The sequence below is a fragment of the Cyprinus carpio genome, chromosome B12 (assembly GCF_018340385.1).
Source record: "Cyprinus carpio isolate SPL01 chromosome B12, ASM1834038v1, whole genome shotgun sequence".
Lineage (NCBI taxonomy): Eukaryota > Metazoa > Chordata > Actinopteri > Cypriniformes > Cyprinidae > Cyprinus > Cyprinus carpio.
This window is the reverse complement of record NC_056608.1, coordinates 9,212,161-9,232,663: the sequence shown is the minus strand read 5'-3', so window position 1 is coordinate 9,232,663 and position 20,503 is coordinate 9,212,161. Positions and strand designations below refer to the sequence as shown.

The following is a 20,503-nucleotide window of genomic DNA, read 5'->3' as shown; positions in this document are numbered from 1 at the left end:
TATTTCACAGTACCAGACCAGTTGTGTTAAAGCTCACTCAAAATTAACCTTTTGCTTATTGGACTGTTGCATAAATATTTGTATAAAACTTGTATAAAAATCAATATCGTGTTTGCAGGGGTGCTATTTGGGCAAAACTCTACACTGTAAAAATTGCAAGGAATTTACAGGATTAAAGAGTAGGATTATTTTACAGTAAATTACTGTTGTAAATTTACTGTGAATTGTGAAATCAACGCATGCTGGTTAATTTTCTTACAAATTACTGTGAATGAACAGCAGAATGATGCTAACATCCCAGCAATTTACTGCTCGTTTTATTGTGAATTCACGTTATAAAGTTGTCTTTAACTGCATGTGCCACTGTGTGAATTTTAGTTGTTTATAATATTAAAAGTCACCATAATGGTGGTTAGTGATTAGAATTTGTTTGGGATCTTGGACCTTGTATATTCAAATTTCTAATCTAATGTTTCTGATCCAGTCACATTTGTCAAAATGATGACAAGCTAGAATATGAACTAATCCCCCCCCTCCCCCATTTTTGCCCCAAGCCCCGCAGCATCTCCTCTACCACAGTTTAACAAAATGTGATAACTCGTTCCAAAAAAACAGTCTTGTTACATAAAAGAAAAAGCTACAAATCAGAATAACAATAACTGTCACAGAAAAAACAATACATGACAAAATATACAGATCATTTACAACATAACTGACTGGCTACAGACGATTTATAGCAAGTACACACTAAACGCCAGTGGGTGGCGGTAATGTGTAACATTGCGCGCTACAGCAGACAATATGCAAGAGAAGAAGAAATTCAGGAGGGCCGTTTGAAAAGATTCACAGCGCATGAGAGACTGCGCGTAATGTTTGTATCGCTGTAAAACTGTACAATTGAGGATGTTTTAGTATATCAAGAAATGCGACATTTTTAATCCTTCTGCGACCTCGAGGTAAGATAATAATTTTCAGAAATACTCTGATGATACAGGTTTTTGTGGCTTCTGTTGATGTGATCAGTCGATACTACCCCCTTCTCTTTTATGGAGTTTATATAAATATGTGTGTGTAACTGTGTATATATACAGAACACAGCTTTTGTTTACCATGGTATTTACATGCCCCCCCAAACACGATAGGCTATATGTCAAATAAACCTTTCTAATAAAACCGGTACTGCTGTGATAAATATCAGACAACATGCTGTAAGACCAAGACATAAGCGAATCCTTTGTCTTGCAGTTCTAGCATGTCTGTTTAAAGGTTTAGTTCTTATTTAACAATTTTGTTGAAACAAAACAGTTTTTAACCCGTTCACACCGGATTTATTTGTTTAAATATGTGTAGCAGTTAATAATACACTGAGAAATTAGGGTCCAGCTGTGTCAACGCGTAAAAATCAATAGTTTAATAACTTCCATGTTAACAATTACTTATTAGATGCTTATTATGCAATTATCAGGTTTCTTGTGCTGTAGTGTATTATAAAATGTCACGAATTTTAGCATGTTTGATAATTATTGACCTAAAAAAAGAGCAGCTACAAGGAGATGAAGTTTCATATCAATACACCAAAGTGTTGATAATATACAGCCATTTTGCCATCACATTCATTGATGCATTAGATAGAAAACAGGTAAATAAAAAAGTATTAATTTCAATATATCAATTTCTGAACATTTATTGGATTTGAGGTGCACGCTATCAAAAAAAAAAAATAATAATCAATTAAAAACTGAGTAATATATACATTTTGGAATCTAAGAACTGAGATCAGTTAAATGAAGATGCATTAGAAGGGCAATATTTTTACCCAGCGCTGGTTAATCAGGTCTTTACCAAATGTATATGCTATGCACTATGCTACAGTATTTACTCCTTTATTATTTAAAGTCTTATGTAAACCGTAACTTGCAACTGACAAAAGTAATGTCATGTATTTTGGAGTGAAAGAGAATATTGAATAATAGAAGACGGGTCTTGATGTAGGGTGCCTCCTTGCCATCTCAACATGGAGGTAGTGCTAATATTTACAAAGCAGTCAAATTGAATTAAGAGCTTAGCTGCATCCAAATGTACCTCCTTCTCTATATAGTAGGTGAAAAATACTATAGTACATGAAATGAATAGCATATCCAAATTTGTATTTATAAAACATGTAAATGTCTTTCGTGTTTTATGGCTGCATTTACACTGTCAACCATTTCTGATTTTTTTCACAAAAACAACTAACAGATTAGATTTTATTGAATGTGAAATTGACCCAACATCAAACCAAGTATTAAAACCCATACTTAAAAGTGAAAGTGAAAGTGAAAGTGACGTGACATTCAGCCAAGTATGGTGACCCATACTCAGAATTAGTGCTCTGCATTTAACCCATCCGAAGTGCACACACACAGAGCAGTGAACACACACACACACTGTGAACACACACCCGGAGCAGTGGGCAGCCATTTTATGCTGCGGCGCCCGGGGAGCAGTTGGGGGTTCGATGCCTTGCTCAAGGGCACCTAAGTCATGGTATTGAAAGGTGGAGAAAGAACTGTACATGCACTCCCCCCACCCACAATTCCTGCCGGCCCGTGACTCGAACTCACAACCCCTGGATTAAAAAACTAACATAACAAAAAAATATTTCATATCGCCATTTGAATTTGATTGGAGCCACTTTCAAATACGGTTTTAAATCCGATGCTTACCTTATGCTTTGTCATTTGACTACATCTACACAGTTTTATCCTATTCACTGGAGCTCCAATAAAGTCACATTTAATCATTCTGTGGCACAATGTAACAATTCAGTCAAAATTAGAGGGTAGTTACAAAATGTGATGCTGCTATATTTATAGTTCATCATGATGGATTGATGAAGTGTAATAGGTAACTTTTCTTTTGCTTGGGGCCAAGAATTTGGTTGATATAAGACACATTTTCATACATACTGCTAGATGCAGTTTTGGGGTACAAACCAATAGGGTTTATAGCACTTTGCACAATAATATTTAATAGTAATTAATAAAGGAGTTCAGTTATTTTTGAAAGCCCCTATAGATGAATTGATGTGCATACATTCCTAAACCTGTTTCAGTTCAGATAATGGCTGGAGAACTTTCGGGTGTTTTGAGGGGCCAATCCTTCTATCTGCATGACGTGAAGAGACATCAGTCTGTCACACTAACTGACATCATCAGCCGTCTGGGAGGGGTGAGAGAGATCATTTTGTCATTCATCTGTGATTTAGACAAGACAGCAATCACAGTAATTGTTTCCCTGAATGCAAAGTGATATTAAATGGTGGATCTCATCTTGTCTCTTCACTTTTTCCTTTAGAAAGTGGACAGTTTTCTCACCAAGGATGTGAATGTAGTTGTGACAGGCATTAAAGCACCTCATAGTGATTTGAAGGTGGATGGTTCCTGTACTGCAGGGGGGAAACAAAGTGGAACCCCCAAACCTCTGGTATGTGCCCAATACTTAAATTTTGTTCTTGTGTAGTTTATAATGTATGATGTGCAGTCAGTAGATTTTTTAAGAAGCCCTTCATGCTGAGTTCTGGTTCCTTTCAAGGACACTTTTGAAACCTAAACATTTCAGACATTTCATTTTTTTTTCTTGCCACAGTCATCTTTGTATTATTTACAGAGGGTATGAAAGCTCTTATTTTTCTACAAAGCTACCTTTAAAATGGTATATTAAGAAAAAAAGGTGAATTGAAATATTTCTGAAGGGTTCAGGCAGGGATGTTTGGTAGCTAATAATGTTTTTAAATGTATTTTTACCCTCAAGGTTTGTGGCAGTCGTGGAAAAGCGTTACTGGAAAAAGCAATCCACAGCAATGTAAGTCCACACCTAAATATTTGAGAAAATTCTCCTTATTTATTTTACTTCAATGTAATGTGTGTCTGTGCATGTGCTGCTACTTGTAGTCTCCAAATTAATTATTCATGATCTTCATTTACATTGAAAAGTTGTGAAAGTTTTATGATTTGACAAATGTCAAATCATCCGTTGACAATAGCGGATAGTATAACAAAAAATCATTTCTTGCTGCCTTGTGAAAACACAAAGTTTTGTTTTGTTTTTTTTCTTCTTTGTTTTATAAAACAATTCTTGTTGTTAAATGGAACATGCAATTGGATACAATTTGATACATTTAATTGGATAAAAATCCAATCTGACACTGTAAGATGATAAAATATTTTTTGCTCAGTCATAATGCTACTGCAATTAGGATTTATGTTAGGACCTCTCAGTTTTTTTATTTTGCATTCTTGTTAACCATTGAGTGTTTTTGTTGTTTGCAGGAGAAGTATCAGAGCAGTGTGCTGGCTAATGCTCGTTCATGGGGAGTCAAGGTCTACAATGTTGAAGGTATCCTTTCATTTGCCCGCTTTAGGGGGCAACATCATATAACAATTTAACAATATCATATAAGTCACATGGGCTGATTTTGGAGTGGCATTTTGAAGTTTGACAACCCCATTCCTCTTTAGCATTAATCATAATTAAATGTAAGGGATAGTTTTAACAATTTGACCATTTGTGTGACTTCTGAAAGTCACAGTAGGGTTGTGAGTGACATGGGGTCACATAATAAATGCAACTTCAGTTTTTATATGACCTATTCCATTCTTGAATCTGTGGCGGTAATTGCTGCAAAATAAGTGTTTTTTTTTTTTGTTTGTTTGTTTTTAATGATTTGTTTGCCTAAAGGATATCACTCTTGCAATTTTTTTTTTTTTTTTGTCATTTAATAAGTGAAGCTCAGAAAAACACTTGCACAAGCATTATGTTAAGGATCACATTTGCAACTTGGCTTTGCATTTGCTGATGGAAATTCTTGGATCAGAATAAAATGTGACCACATTTAATTTTTCCAGCATTAATATTCCTTTCCAGCGCTGCATTGCAGCATACTAGTTCCTCTTAGTTCTCACATAGTCTTCTACTGACTTACAAGAAGTCAACACTAGAGAGCACCATATGTACAGTTTGATTTGAAATTTCAGTGAAGGTGGGATACTGCTTGTAGGACTCTGTTGTTGACCCCTGTTATTAAATAAGTTAGAAACACAGATAATATTTACGACTGTACTTATTGTGGTGTTGTCTTTTTCTTAACGTTAATTACAGAATTTGTAAAGTTCATCAATCATCTAAATCAGAAAATGAGGACAGCTAAGGTAATTCAATTAATGGGGAATTAATACTTTTAATATGAGTTTCTTGTCAAAATAAATTTCTTATTCATACCAATTTCACACCTTTTTTTTAAACAGAAAAAAAGAAGCAAACTAACAGCTCCTCATGTAAAAGGTTTGTAAACTACATAAATGTACTACTTCATGTTGTGGTTGTTCTATTTTAAAAAAAAAATATATATATAAAAAAAAAAAAAAAAATTATATATATATATATATATATATATATATAGATATATATATATATATATATATATATTAATATATATATATAAATATATATATATATACCTGAGAAACCTGAGTGTAGAGGTGGCGTATGCTCTGGAGTGTTAATACACCTGTGTCTTCACACAGCTGGAGTCTTGAGAGGTCCTTATCTGAAAGTGGAGGACTACAGTCGGTGAGTTTTAGACCTCAGTTTCATTCTCTTAACTCTGCTTTCTGTTTCGATAGTAGTTTAGGTACTTTATACTGTAAGTGGAACAATAGGTTGGCGGCTTCTGGTACTGTAATCAAATAAAGAGTTACAAAGTTTTCAGCTGAAGCTGATATCAGTTCTGATTTCTTCATGAAAAAAAAAAACGTAGATATAGTAGTAGTAATAGAGTATTTGATTACTGCAGAAATAGTATGAGTTATGCTGTTCCATTCATAGCCAGTGTCTCTTTAATAAAATTAGTGGGCTGTCTGCTGTAAGATTTTATTTCATCTGGTTATTTTGATTTGTCTTTATTTTTAAAATCCCAGTAACTCTCTAGATTTAATAAACACAGTTAGTTATACTTGACTATTTCTGTTGTAAAACTGTTTTGGTCCCCATTAACAAGGCGAATGATCAGCCCAGGTCACTGTAGATGTTTTAGATAAGTTAATTATCTAAATGCATGCTGCTCCCTAGGGGCCACCCTGAAGCTGATCGAAAAAGTATCCTTCCCTCCCCTGCTGAGGCTCTGAGTGCACAGGGCAGCTCTTGGCTAATGAAAATAACTATTGTGTTTTGAGTCTGTTTGGCACTGCTGTCAGAAATTGATCCCTACAAATACTAGATCCTGGTGGATATGGGTGATTAAGCCCATATTGTACATTACTCTGTACATGTATACATTATTTTACATACTGTAAATACTACAATGATGTATACATTGACAGATAAAATTGCATGTCATGTTAATGTCATTTTAAATATTCTCATAGATTTTCATTATTTGGTTGCACACCAGATTTTGTTAAACACATTTAGGTAACACTTTACAATAAGGTTCTGTATGTTTGTATAACTTAAAAACCAATAATTAACATGATTATAATACCTTTACATACATAAGTTTAATTGCTATAATGATATTGATTTTACTCCTTACAGAAAGTTAATTTAATGATTTAGCAGATGTGGTTCTATATATTTTTAACTCATATATACATTTAGGAAGTGACATGTCAAATTTCATCCATTTCTAATGCTAGAGGATGATGCAACTAAAGGAGGACTCTAAACTTTTGTACTGTGTGACATTTACTACTAATTAACTGTCAACGACACCAGACGCATCTGTTCTTTCAAATTTGGAATTATCATTTATCTCCACCATACCAAACTGCTTAGTCCCTGATCCTTGTCAAGTTAAACTTAATCACACAATAGTTTCAAGTGGCATTATGTTTATTAGAGGCTTACGTTTGATCATGACAGCAACACTGATGCCTCGAGCTGGTTTACATGCGCACACAAAATCCATTCATTTGTGTATTCCTCAAGCTTTTAGAGATATTGCGATGAATGCAACAGATCATTACTGTTGAATTCAGTATCTTCAATATTACAGTCACTGTATTTCTCTGAGCATCTTTCCTTAGATCTTACAAAAGCATTCATTAGTAGTTCTTGATGCAAGGATTGCTTTACTAGTTAGTCTGCACATCTTATTACATTACATTACATTTAGTCATTTAGCAGACGCTTTTATCCAAAGCGACTTAAAATGAGGACAATAAAGCAATTAAAACCAACAAAAGAGAAATAATATGCAAGTGCTATGACAAGTCTCGGTTAGCCTAACGCAGTACACGTAGAAAGGTGTTTTATATATATATTTATAATAAAAAGAAAACGAGTAGATAGAATAGAAAAACAATAGAGAAATATAGCATTATTTAAAAGTCAAAATTTTTTTAAAGAAAACAAGCAGTTAGAAAACAAATAGAGAGTGCAAGTGTTAGAGGGCTTTTTAAAAAAAAATAAAACAAATTGATAAAATAGAGTTAGAATAGATATTAAAAAAGAAATAGTAAAAAAAAAAAATGATATAACAAAAGATAAGCTTTTTCTTGCAGATGATCTTATCCAAGTTCATCAAGTATAAATACTCAGGCATCACAATTATAATGCGTGAGTGCTTATGTCAGCTAATTTAGTTCTTGCTTCCCTGTGTCCTAAGTGGAAAAAAAAGAGAAAAGTTTTCAGTAGTTACAGCAGATAACACATCTTTTTAAAAATGAAATCGTAAAAATAACCATTGATTTAACAAAAGAGAAAAGTTTTCAGTAGTTACAGCAGATAACACGTTTCCCCTCATACAAACTTAGACATTTAGTCATTTAGATTTATTCTAAATACTTCCCAATTTAAATGTTGTTCAAAGAAGCTTATTATTTTGTTAATCTTTATGGTTTTGGTTTTAAACAGGAAATTCAGACCATACTATGCACAAACTCTGAGTTTCCCAGTGATAAGTTTCTCAGGAAAATTTAGTCCTTTTGAGCCCCTCATTCCTCGGCAGTCTGGTAAAAGCAAGGATTTGGATTCCAGCAAGGACAATTTCAGGTGTGTTCTTTGCGTTTTGAGAAATTGGTAATCAAATCTACATTGTCACTTAGGTCTGTAAGTTTTTTTTTTTTTTTTTTTAAATCAGGAAGAAAGAACAAGCGACTAGCAGCTGCCATAATTTGCAAGCACCACGTACTGCAAGTGCCACACGCAGAGGCCTAACTAAGAAAAGTTCAGGCTATTGTGAGTGCTGCAACATCGTCTACAAAGACCAGTATGAGGTGAGTTCATTTGGTATTTTGTTTGCAAAAATTGTGTGACTGCAAAAAAGATTTTGCAAGTCCTTTTAATATCAGTTACAACAAAAATGAAAATTCTGTCATTGATTGCTCGTTCATGTTGTTCCAAACCCATAAAACCTTTGTTCATCTTGGGAACACACATTCTCTCTGACTCTCCATTGACAGCAAGGTTACTACTACAGTCAAGGCACAGATAGTAGTAAGGACATTGTTAAAAAGGACATTGTGACAGTGGTTCAACTGTAATTGTATGAAGCTACGAGAATACTTTTTGTGAACAAAGAAAACAAAAATGAAAACTTTATTCAACAATTTTTCTCCTCCGCGTCATCCTAGTGGCATTTTGGAAAGTATCACAATGCACACACATGCTTTCCTGCACATAAAAAAATTCATGCGTGTGGTGCTGCTGATGTAGAACATGCATACGCTGTGCCTTGTTTACATGCAGTGGAAAGCATGCGCATGCTTCATGATACTCTTCACTGATGTCACATGGATCTTTTTAACAATGTGCTTACTACATTTCTATCCCGTGACCGTGATAGTACCCTTGCTGTCTATGGAGGGTCAGAGAGCTCTCGGATTTCATCCAAAAAAATCTTAATTTGTGTTCTGAAGATGAACAAAGGTCTTAGGAGTTTAGAACGACATAAGGGTGAGTAATTAATGACAGAAATGTAATTTTTGGGTGAACTATACATATAATATGCAGACTGAATGCCTTATATAACTTGACAAAAACAATTCTCTTTTTGATTTTTAGCACTTGGAGTCTGAAATGCATCGTTCTTTCATTCAAAATGACAGTAACTATGCTGTAGTAGACCAACTAACAGCTGCCATGGTTGCTAGCTTTGTTTGTAAACCAAATCTAGAAGTGGATCCAACGCTGATCAAGTAAGGAGCAATTATACAAATGCTATGCTTTAAAGCAATTCACTGATATTGTTGACTTTCACTGTTGTCTTGTTGACAGTACAACATTGAATGTTAGACTTTTTCTCTGTTTTCACTCTGTTTATTCATTCCCCTCAGGTCATCAACAGGATTCTCTCAATTACAATTGAGTAACTTGACTCCAATGGTGGAGAGTTCTGTCAGCGAGAATGAAAAATCTCTTCAGACTACACTTGTTCAAGAATGTGATAGTCTACCGGCAAATGCTGACAACAGAGGACACCCCTTTCCTAAACCTATCCAGAATATGCCTGGTCAACAACATACAACCTTGCATCATACAATGCAAAACAACTCTCCTGATCCTCTTGAAAATGTCAAATTAGGCCTTTACATCAGCTGTACCTCAAAGGTTCAGGACTTTCAATCTGGTGTTTTCTGCATGGATATAGTCCCACATCACAGTCCTCCAAAATCCCAGTCAATAGAGAAGAAACCCAAAAGACTATCTTCTGTCACACCCTCAGAAGCTCCATCTAAAATGCTCACTCTAAGCTCTTCTGTAGACAACAAAATCCCACGCACCATCACTGGTGGTAAAAATCTTCCTGAAACTCAGGAACGATGTGAAGGTGGTCAAGTTCTACATGTATTGCATATGCAAAGTGGTCTTATAGGTGGTGTTCCTAACACATTCAACTCTCAAAATCAAAAACATGATTGGGATCAAGGTTTAAAAATATTCTCAAACACAACTAAGATGCTGCTCCAGCAAGGTGAAGATGGTAATTCTGAAAGTTGTGGCCAGTATGCGTTGGACCATAGAAAGCTGCCTTCAACAAAACAATCACTGAAATCAGCCAAACATATTGTTGGGACTCCAGAGTTTGGAATCTCTTACTTTTCATTACCAAATTTTTTACCATTCCCTCACTTGTCAGATTACTCATTTTCTATGGTTAACTTGAAAAAGCGCTGCAGGTCCTTCACTCATTCTCCAAAACTTGCCAAGAGAAGAAAGATTAGTCAAAATGAAAAGCCAAACCCAATTCAGCCGGTTTGCAGTGCTCCCTGGATAAGACAGTACTCATCTGTACTTTCCACCATGTCATGTTTACCAGTCTCCAAGGTGGGTTTTACAACAGAGATGAATAGTCAAACTGGGGGTAGCATGTTAGCAGCCCATAAGTCATCACTGAATGAATCATCTCTTGTGAATCAGATCCCAACGAGGCCTCCCCTAAAATATTTTACTCCCAGTACCCACTGTTTGCCTCATCAAGTTGACCAACAGGACAATGCTGCAAAGAAACCCTGTGTTAAGCAGTCACATGAATTGTCTCCAATCAAAGATCCAGTGGAATCCCGAATAACCACTTACTCATCTGATTTGGAACCTCCTCAGTTGGTTCCTTTTTTCCATGAAGACCATCAAATCCAGCGCCATCTGTTTCATGATCCTCCAGAACTCTTACCCTTTTTTATCCAGACACCTGAAGATACTTCCCATACATCAGTAAGTAAAGCCACAAACAGCTCGTTCCTGTCACACTCCGGAGCCTCTGTTTGCATTGAATCAGCTCTCCTCCCTAACCTCACATGGTCCACAGCCTCCTCTGAGTCGGACTGGGATTCTGGCCTCTTGTCGTGGTTTACGGCTGGAGTTCCTCTTCAGGCTAAAGGGGGACATGATGACCTGGGTCTGTTATTACAAAAGCCACATACTGGCATGCAGGATGGGAGCTATACATCACGATTGTGCTCCATACTGCAACCCTCTTGATTCACATTATAAGGATTGAAGTTCCGTTAATCCGACAACTGCGACTGTTAATGAATTAAATCCTAAAGCAGTTCTTTATTCTCCTTTTTCAATAGCAATCATTTTTTCATTTCTACAGTTCGATTAAGATGACTACCACCAAAACGTGTGAAATAATACTTGAATTAATTGTGTTTTTTTTTTTGTTTGGTTTTTGTTTTTCATAAAGAAGATTTTATTATAGGATTGTGCCTAACTCTGCAGCTAATGTATAAATAATTTCCACTTTTTTTTTCCCACACATATTATATTCGATGAAGACTGCTCAAACTTTTTTTTTTTTTTTTTGGATAATGAAACCATTTTACATCAGTATTGAATTATACTCTCCATTCCACAGTGTTTGCAATATCTCACCAAAAACAAGAAAACAATAAGTCTTAATTACCAGCTGGCAAGGTTTTTTTTTTTTTTTCCCTTTTTCTTCGAGTGACCTCTATGACTTCTCTTATGGCTCTCTCTTGCCCTGAGTATTGGCCATGACTTTTCAGCAGGAATATCCGGGAACATGGGCTGGTATTGAGAATTTAATGAGGCTTTGCTGGAGGGGCATTATCCAATTAGTTTAAGTGCTGTGTCTGGCATCTCTCCAGTTTAGAGGCAGTGTCGATTGTAGAACAATGCCATGGTGGTTTTTGGAGAACATGCAGGATAGGATACACTGTGAAGGCAAAAATGTCCTATGAAGGTCTTTAAGGTACTTTGAGGTCATTTTTAAAAGACTTTTCTCATTTCCTGTAAATGTGGATTAGTGGATGTGGTGGCATGACTGGAACAGTTCAGTTAATGTTTTAAGGCATTTTGTCAGTTTAAAATGGAAAATTAGCTTTATCAGGACCTAAGGACAGTTAAACATGTTTTAAGACAAAATCGTGAATAGAAAGAGTTTTTATAAATAATAAAAAGGTATTACATTTTTATAATTATTTTACTTTATCATTATTGTTTTGATATTTGTACAGTTGTATTTTAAAACCTGTTTACTTCCATTCTAGATGCTAATTTAGCACTATTGAATTGTGTGCATGCTCATTAAAATCTAAGCAAAGACAAATGGTCAGTTTGTGTGCTTCTTTACTAGTTAAAGCATTTACTTGTTTTGAATTAAGCTATCCCCTAACATTTGCTAGTCTGTTTAGTAGTTTCAGTTTTTTTCTTCCTTTTTCTTTCTTTTATTTATTTTATGTGAGCTTGTGATATAGTTATAGTATGGTATTCTTTGAAATTAATTTGATTACCATGTCATTCAGTAATTTTATGAGATGCTGTATCACAAAGTAATGCACTTATTTTGACCTTCCATTTCCAATGTGATGAATGATTGAGAAGCAACCAACAAGTGGTTTTAAACATTTAATTTTTTGATACAGTTTCTTTTTCTAACTGGATACCACTCACAACTTGAACATACAATGCTATACTTTTAAAATGGCATCCATACTGCATACTCCTTCACAAGATAGCTTTAAAGTGTATTTAAAAATATATATGTAGCATGCCATTAATCCATGTCCATAGTTCTGTTTGAAAAAGAAAATGCTACATCAGCAATTTCTCTCCCATCAGATTGATGTCTTTTCATGTTCCCTGAATAGTGTGCCACGTGCTGTTTGCTATACGGTCTATGAATGCCTTCGAGTTGAAGGTAAATCATGGTTATATATGAGTAACTAAAGATTAGTTCAGATCGATTTAGTCCTCAGGCATGAAGCTGAGGACGGGAATATTTGATATGCTTTTATCTCTCAGATGACGCCGGGTTCTCTCTCCAGGCAACACACACTGACGTTCATCTCACTTTTAAACCACTTACTAAATCATGCCTGAAATCAAAGCACAAAAAAATCAGCACAATCGTGCTGTTGTGCTTGGCAATATATATATCGGCTTATATTTTATCTTAAATTATAATAATTTTTAATTATTTTACTTTAATTTGTAATGAGGCTATATGTTATATTTAGCAGTTATTGCAGCTATAGCCTACAGCATTTTATGTAAATATTGCGTATTGTAATATTTATTGAGTTCTGTTCTTTTTTTTTTTTTTTTTAAGCGTGATATTTATTCCAGGTTACAGAAGTGGAATATCTGATGTTGCATGTGAGTGCGGTGTGAAGGGGAGGAGAAGAGAGGAGAGTGGGAGGAGGTGCGTGTGGGAGTCCCGCAGAAGGAGCGTTTCAATCCCAACATGAATTCCACCCGCAATCTCTGACTGACAACACTCGAGCGATATAACCATACATTACAAGCGGATACTTTCTGAAGTCTTTCCGATCAGCGTCTGCTTGTTTTCCACGGATGCCCTTAACGTCTTCCTCGTGACTTCAACATCGCCACGGAACGGGATAAGGCGGTAAATGTCGCGTTTCGCATCTTTTCGCTCCGGTTGAAGCCGCAGGAGTATGTGATCATGTTGGCGACGCGCTGCCTCCTCCTGTGGGCTGCGGTCACCGCGCGACTCGCCGTGACAGGTGAGCGACGATCGCCGCGTTGACAGCGGCTTCGTGATATTAGTACAAGCTCCATCGGTGTAGCTATTTATGTATATTGTGCGCCAACAGGTGCAACGATTTCTTTAAGGATGGCCCCGTTTTCTGTCACGGGCATGGCTATGAATTTTCAGCGTCGCGCCAGAATACGCAGTGATGCCGCAGGCTATAGAGTGTAGCGGCTGTGAACGCATAGGAATTACTAAAACAGAATCGTGGCTTTGACGATTGTCTTACAGTTTTAATGAATGTGTCCTATATTGAAAGGCTGGGGCAGCAGCATCAAGCGGGACGGAGCGGAACGGGGACGCGAACAGAACGCGTATGCGGAGGAGCTCACGCAGCCTCAGCGGCTGCTGCAGCGGACTGACGCGGAGGAGGAGCTGCCGCACGGACACTTGGGTACTCTAGTAAAGATTGATGCTGATGGAGCGCATGTGAGTGACTCTCCACTGAAAAAAAAAATTCTTTATGCACGATACATGTGAAAAACAACCATCAACTTTTATCATAATATAATAGCCTAACTTGCTCCCTCTCTGAAATTACTTTACTCTTTGGCTGATGTCACCAAGCTCTTTTATTTTCCGTCCCCTCCCTTCCAACTACCTGCCGAGTCCGATTTGTGTACCACCAGAGTACTACTGCATTCGATGAAAACTTCTTGAGTGTTAATTATTCACAATGTAGTAGGCTTACATTTGCCATTTTAGCACTGTCATGTGATCTACAAAAAATAGCTGCTTTATCTTTTAATCATTTATTTATTGCCATTCCTGGCCCAGACAGATTAATTTTTTTTTCTAGGGATAGAAATGTGCCAGTTTTTCTATGCTTTTGACATTTTTCCATTCACGTGCAGACCACTATCCAGTCAGTTCCACTTTTTTTTCTAGGTAAATACTTTTTCTCACTTTGAATAAAAAGCATGTTGAATGAGTTTTAAATGCTCTTACATGTTTTAATTTTTTTTTTTAAAGTGGCCATTATTTGAAAATTCAAGTTTTGTGGCTTTTAGTGTGTTAATTAAATATTTGAGTTATTTTGATGCATCTGGCTGCCAATAACAGTGTAATATTCTCAGCTCTTTGCTCAGCTCTCCATCTGGGCCTGCACTGGATTCATTCCAAGGTTCCACATGTACAAAAATCTCAGAATCTTCCAAATATTATGGCATTTAATCCCAAGATTAGCACTAAATAAATAAAATGGTATAACCTGCTGTAACTGCAATATACACACCCCCCTCTAATATTCTGATTAATAATTTACTGATATGTTTTTTTTTAATCCCATAAATCATTGCATTTGACTCCCCATATCATGCGCTTCCGGCCTTGATAAATAACATTCTTAGCAAGTTTCTTCCAAACCCCATCTGTCATGAAGGCTATAGAGATGAGAGAGAATTGGCACTGAGCCCTTTTCAGAGGGGTAAAGTGCACATTAAAGGTTCTACTTGTAAATGTATACTTTAATGTAATATTGGCTTCTTGCTGTAGAGGAGGGTGGAATGTTTAACAGTTGGGGGAAGAGTAAACGGGTCTGTCTCAGTGTTGGTATAGACTGAATCTGCAAAGGGTTAGTTCACCCAAAAATGAAAATTCTGTCATTGTTTGCTTCATCTTGAATCCTTAAATCTGAAACCTGAGAGGTTTCTGTCCATCCATTAAAAGTCCATGTAACCACATTGCCACAAATTCACCAGAGTAAAGGCCTCCTACTTGCATTCCATTCCATTTAACATATTTGATGGGTTCTATGTTTGTTAAATCGTCATATGAATTGATTGAAGACTTGGATTAAATAACTTGATTCCTTTGGATTAGGTTTACAGTGTTTTGATGGACTTTTGAATCATCAAAGATTTGGTTACATGGACTTTTAATTGAGGGACAGAAATCTGGTATAATTAAAACTGTCTTCATTTGCATGAACAAGAGACTTATTGGTTTAGAATAACATGAGAGTAAATGATGACAGCATTTTCTTTTTTGATTTTCAACAGTTTAATAATACAGAATAATTAACTAATAATGCCATTATTACAATTAAAATTATTATATGTATTTTATAAAATTGTTACAACAAAATGTTGCATTTATACAGAGATTCTATAAATAGAAGTTAATATCAAATACCTTACATTTCAGTTTCTCTACATTTTTTAATCCACCAACAAAAATAGTTCCAGAAGAAGGCAGGGTATTACCTAATGGACATCATATGATACAGTCCCAAAGGGCTACCACCAAAAAATGTCATGACACTGAATGCTAATACCAGACTAGTTGAAGCTTCAATAAACCCACTGTACAGATTAGACAACACAAGGATTGTTTGAAGAGTTCACTAATCACTCCGGGTTTTTCCAGTTCTAGGCAAGAATAGTGAGATTATTGTTTCACTATAGGAGAAATTTGTCTTGAGCAATCAGGAAAGCAGGTCAACATACAACAATTTACGATACAACTGCATTCCATCCGAGAAAAAAAAAGAAAAGAATAGAAATGATTGAAAACTTCACATTTAATTTTATTAAAACTGTTACGAGTAAAAAGACAGGAATTCTTGAATACCATTAATGCTATCGGTCGTACATAGCACTTCACAGTCTCCATTTTCTATTCCTCACTCAAATTGTGTTCCAGAATGAAACAAACAGAATCAAATGCAGTGATACAACCAGTAAGACAGCAATCATGGAACGCTGTTTGCTTAGTCAAATTAGAGGACTGGAACTAACTTGTATAAACGTACACACAACACACAGATATTGTGTAATATATATAAAGTTTCATTTTATTAATACTGTTAGGCAAGTTTATTTTACACATCCACCATCTTCACTGTCAGAAAATGTGCAAAAACTGTTTTAGGGGTACAACAGGTGTCACTGGGACAGTACCCTTAAAAGGACAACTTTGTATCTTGAACTTTTTTGGTGAACTTTTTAGAGATAAATATGCCACTTTGAGGGAAGTGCCCCAGTGACAAGAATCTTGTTGCAATGGCTTGATTGCTCTGCAATTTTATCTAAATTATATATCTTAGATGACAGCATAATTTTGCTACTTACCTTTTAAAACAGTCTGTGCATCAGTCCACATATTGTTTTGTTCATATTGTTTAGTTAACTGAAATAAATCTTGATTTTTGGTTAATTTGTGAGATTGAACATTGATTCTTACTCTTATTGGTTGTTGCAATTATTGGATCCTCAGCAGTGCATGGGTGCCATCAAAATGAGAGTTTAAACAGCTGGTAAAGGTATCACAATAACCTTGTGAAGTGAAAAGCTGCATGTCTGTAATAAACAAATTCCTCATTAAGACGTTTTATTGACAAATTAATATTTTGTAAAATTTCGGTGCCCAGCCACTTGCCTGCAAAATATCAAAGGGAACTTGCTGGGAAAGTTTTTTTTTTTTTTTTTTTTTTGTAGAAGCAAAAAGTTTATTAGTGAGCTAATAAAATATAAACTTCAATCAATATTTTATAATTGTGTAATATTCAGGATAATGTACAGTCATCCAGATGTTATCACAAAATTGGCTTCACAGTGGGGTCCTGAGCATTTATTTGGCTTAACATAAAGTATTGTTTATCTCTTATTTGATCTAACCTACTGTACAGTGCAAGACTGTAGTTTTTGAATTGTTTATTTAGTACAATAAATGAGTACGGATGCACTCCCCGCTTTTTCCATTGAGGCAGGTATTCGTTTTCGTGCCTTTGACTGCAAGTATTGCAAGGTGATCGCATTTCACACCCACACCGTTCGTCTTCTGTAACCAGGGTTGCAATATATACCACCTGTCTGTCAAAGGCCATTTTATATCCTCATAACCTTGAGCTGCCTCACCTGACACTGGTGCAGAGCACTCGACAACCCTACGTGACCCTCCTTCAGGCACTGGACCCAACGACTTCTTGTCTGAATCTGTCACCTATTTCCTCTCTTTCCCTCCACTTTCCTGTCAAAATCTCCACTGTCCTTTCTCATAAAAGCATAAAAACATTTAGGCAGGACTTTGATTTGGAAGGTGTAGAATGTTGTTTATGGCAAGTGGTTGGAAGGGCTGGTTTGATGTCAGTTTAGAGGCAGAGAAGGTTAAACTATGATGGAAGATTGAAAAGACAAATATTTTGTTGGTTGAAAGCTGATGTAGTTGCTGTTGGTTTCTAGTAGGCACTCTTGTTTTGATGTGGTATCCACTTGTATCAGGGGGCTGCATCTCCAACCAGCAAAATGATCTCTGTCAGTAGAAACTGGCAACTGACTGCAAATTGCTGAAGTCCTGCTAAAGCAGCATCCAATCATCCATCTACACTTCTTCTTTCCTGGCATTCTCCTATGCACTCACCATACCATCTCCCACTGCTTCTTGGGTCTTCCTCGCGGCCAGCGGCCTCCAGGATCGAAACGGAGAACTTTTCTTGCCACAGAGTCCTTGTCACTTGTCACTGCGCATGGTGTGGCCATACCATCTCAGGCGGGCTTCCCTCATCTTCTCCGTTATTGCGGCTACTCGGAGTCATCGCCTGGTGACCTCATTCCTTGCATAGTCATGGAGGGTCAGCCCAGGTATCCACCGGAGCATCTTCATTTCCATCGCGAGGAGGGCCAACTCATGTTTCTTGGTCGTTGGCCAGCATTCAGCGCCATAGAGGGCAACTGGACGAACGACGGTCCTTGTAGACCTTTGCCTTGAGATATTCTGGGATTTTCTTATCACACAGGACTCTGGTGACCTGTCTCCACTTGAGCCATGCCGCACTGGTTCTTGCCCGCACGTCGGGAATGGTGTCGCCATCTGATGTAACCAGGGACCCAAGATATTTGAATTGGGCTGTCTTCTTCAACTACTGGCTATCAATGCGGATGGTGCCACTGGTTTGGGGACCGCAGTCAAGGTACTCCATTTTGGCAATGTTGATTTTGAGCCTGTTTTCACTGAGCCGGCCGTACCATTGTGGTGCTTGCCTCGAGGTCTATGTGCACTGCATTGTATCCACGAAGGCAACATCGTCAACGTAGAGATGCATCCAGGGGTGTGGTCTTTGGAGGTCAGCAGTCACCGTGTCTATACAGAGGATGAACAGCAGGGGGGAGAGGGCGATCCTTGGTGGATACCAACAGTGATGTTGAAGGGTGGCGATAACCCGGCTAGGCATCTGACCATGCTTAAAGTGTTCTGATACAGTAGTTGGACCCACTTTACATACTCTCCTGGGATGCCATGGAACCTTAGCGCTCGCCAGATGAGATCGTGGGGGACCCGGTCAAATGCTTTCTCCAGTTCCAGGAAGGCCCATGTGCACCATCTTGTACTTCTCTCGATGCTTCTCCATCAGCAGGCAAGCAGCATGAATGGCGTCAGTGGTGCCACATCCCTTCACAAAATCACATTGGTTTGGTGTGATGTTGACAAGACTTCAGAGCTGAGGGTCAAGCACTCTCTTGAAGATCTTCATTGCATGACACAAGAGTCGTATTGGCCGATAGTTTGCACATTTGCTGACATCCCCCTTGCCCTTCCAAATGGGCACAGTTGTGCTGGTTGTCCAGGCATGGGGAGCCTTGTTCTCAGCCACAATTTGGTTGAACAGGTCGGCGAGGAAGGTTGCTCCGTGGACCCCGAGGATCTTCCAGGCCTCAGTCGGTATATCGTTGGGGCAGGTTGCTTTGCCTCTTTTCATCTTCTCAATGGCCAGCTTCACCTTTGCAATCATAATCTGGGGGACTGGGCCAAGGGCGGGTGGAGGGCTTGGAATTTGCGGGTGCGGGAACTCTTCATTGCAAATGCCGGAGAAATACTCTGACCATCAATGAAGGATGGATATCGATGGACTTGGTTGTCAGGTCCCTTGACTTGCATGACAAGGCTGATGTCTTGAGTGGAGTGGTGGCGAGACTTGGCAAGGCGGTAGATATTATTTGCCCCTCCTGGCGTATCCAGTTGGTCATACAAGTCCTGGTAATGGTGTCTCTTTCGCTGCCGACTTCAGTGAACGGTATCGTTCCCAATCGATATCAAGCCGCGTGGTCCTCCAGGTCATGTACGCTGACTTTTTCTTTGTAAATTGTACATACACAACTCCATAACGAGTTTACATTTATGTTTTTACATTTATTAATTTAGCAGTTGCTTTTATCCAAAGTAAACTATACACAAGAGCATATTTCCAGCAAATGCATTCGAAGTCTTAAAAGTATATGAAAGAAAATAAATCTAAAAAAAAAAACTATAAAATATGCATTTGAAGTCTTAAAAGTATATATTTATAAAAATGTACTTGCAAATAGTGTAATATTCATGAAATAAAAGTACTTAGAATGTACTTAGAGTGTACTTAGAATACACTTTCATGACTGTTTAACACATTATAATAATGTAAAAAGGGCCATAATAGGTGCCCTTAGAAGTATGGCAAATTTCAGTAGAAATTACATTAAAGTATATTTTAGTTTACATGCTAAATGTTTGTCAATAAATTTGATGGTTCAATTTTACCCTATTTACACTGTTGTGAATAAAATGACTAGCATGTTGCATATATTGCACATATTGCATTGAATTCAAACTTGTATTTGACTCAAATAATTGTATTGACATACCCATGTTTTTATTATACCAATGATAACAATGATTCATTGATTCTATCAACATAAAACTGTGCTAGATGGTGAATTGTCACAGGTAGAGAGCTTTTGAGCTCCTTTATGAAAACAGACTGTGAAATTGTGCAGAATGCCTAACATTGACTGTAAAATATATATTGTAGATATGGGAGTCACATATTTTGAGTTTTGATATTTGGGATAGGGTCATTGGTTAGTTTTGGACTATTTTTGATTTGCTATTAGGCTAGTTTTGTTTTGCAGACCTAGAACCCCTGTCATATAAACTAAAAAAAAAAAAAAAAAAAAAAAGATTTTTCGGGAATCTGTATTTAAAAGTAATTTAGTAAAATCCAAACAGGATTTACAGATCTTAGTGAACCATGAA

General features: G+C 36.9%; 2 protein-coding genes across 2 annotated transcripts in view; both read left to right on the top strand.

Annotated features, from left to right (window-relative positions):
- The first annotated feature begins 752 nt into the window (after window positions 1-752).
- Window positions 753-11,787, top strand: LOC109104386. Its single transcript, XM_042735234.1, has 12 exons — window positions 753-956; window positions 3,095-3,210; window positions 3,337-3,465; window positions 3,793-3,843; window positions 4,311-4,377; window positions 5,140-5,189; window positions 5,286-5,322; window positions 5,565-5,610; window positions 7,894-8,031; window positions 8,120-8,255; window positions 9,043-9,176; window positions 9,315-11,787. Exons 2-12 carry the CDS (start codon window positions 3,103-3,105, stop codon window positions 10,957-10,959), a joined length of 2,541 nt encoding a protein of 846 aa, XP_042591168.1. The 5' UTR covers window positions 753-956; window positions 3,095-3,102; the 3' UTR covers window positions 10,960-11,787.
- Window positions 11,788-13,107: 1,320 nt separating this feature from the next.
- LOC109099880 (disintegrin and metalloproteinase domain-containing protein 11-like) overlaps window positions 13,108-20,503 on the top strand; it is a 44,070-nt gene continuing 36,674 nt past the window's right edge. Inside the window, exons 1-2 of the mRNA XM_042735233.1 lie at window positions 13,108-13,472; window positions 13,758-13,927. Coding sequence (XP_042591167.1) covers window positions 13,412-13,472; window positions 13,758-13,927 — 231 coding nt within the window. The 5' untranslated portion in view covers window positions 13,108-13,411. The remainder of the gene's footprint in view (window positions 13,473-13,757; window positions 13,928-20,503) is intronic.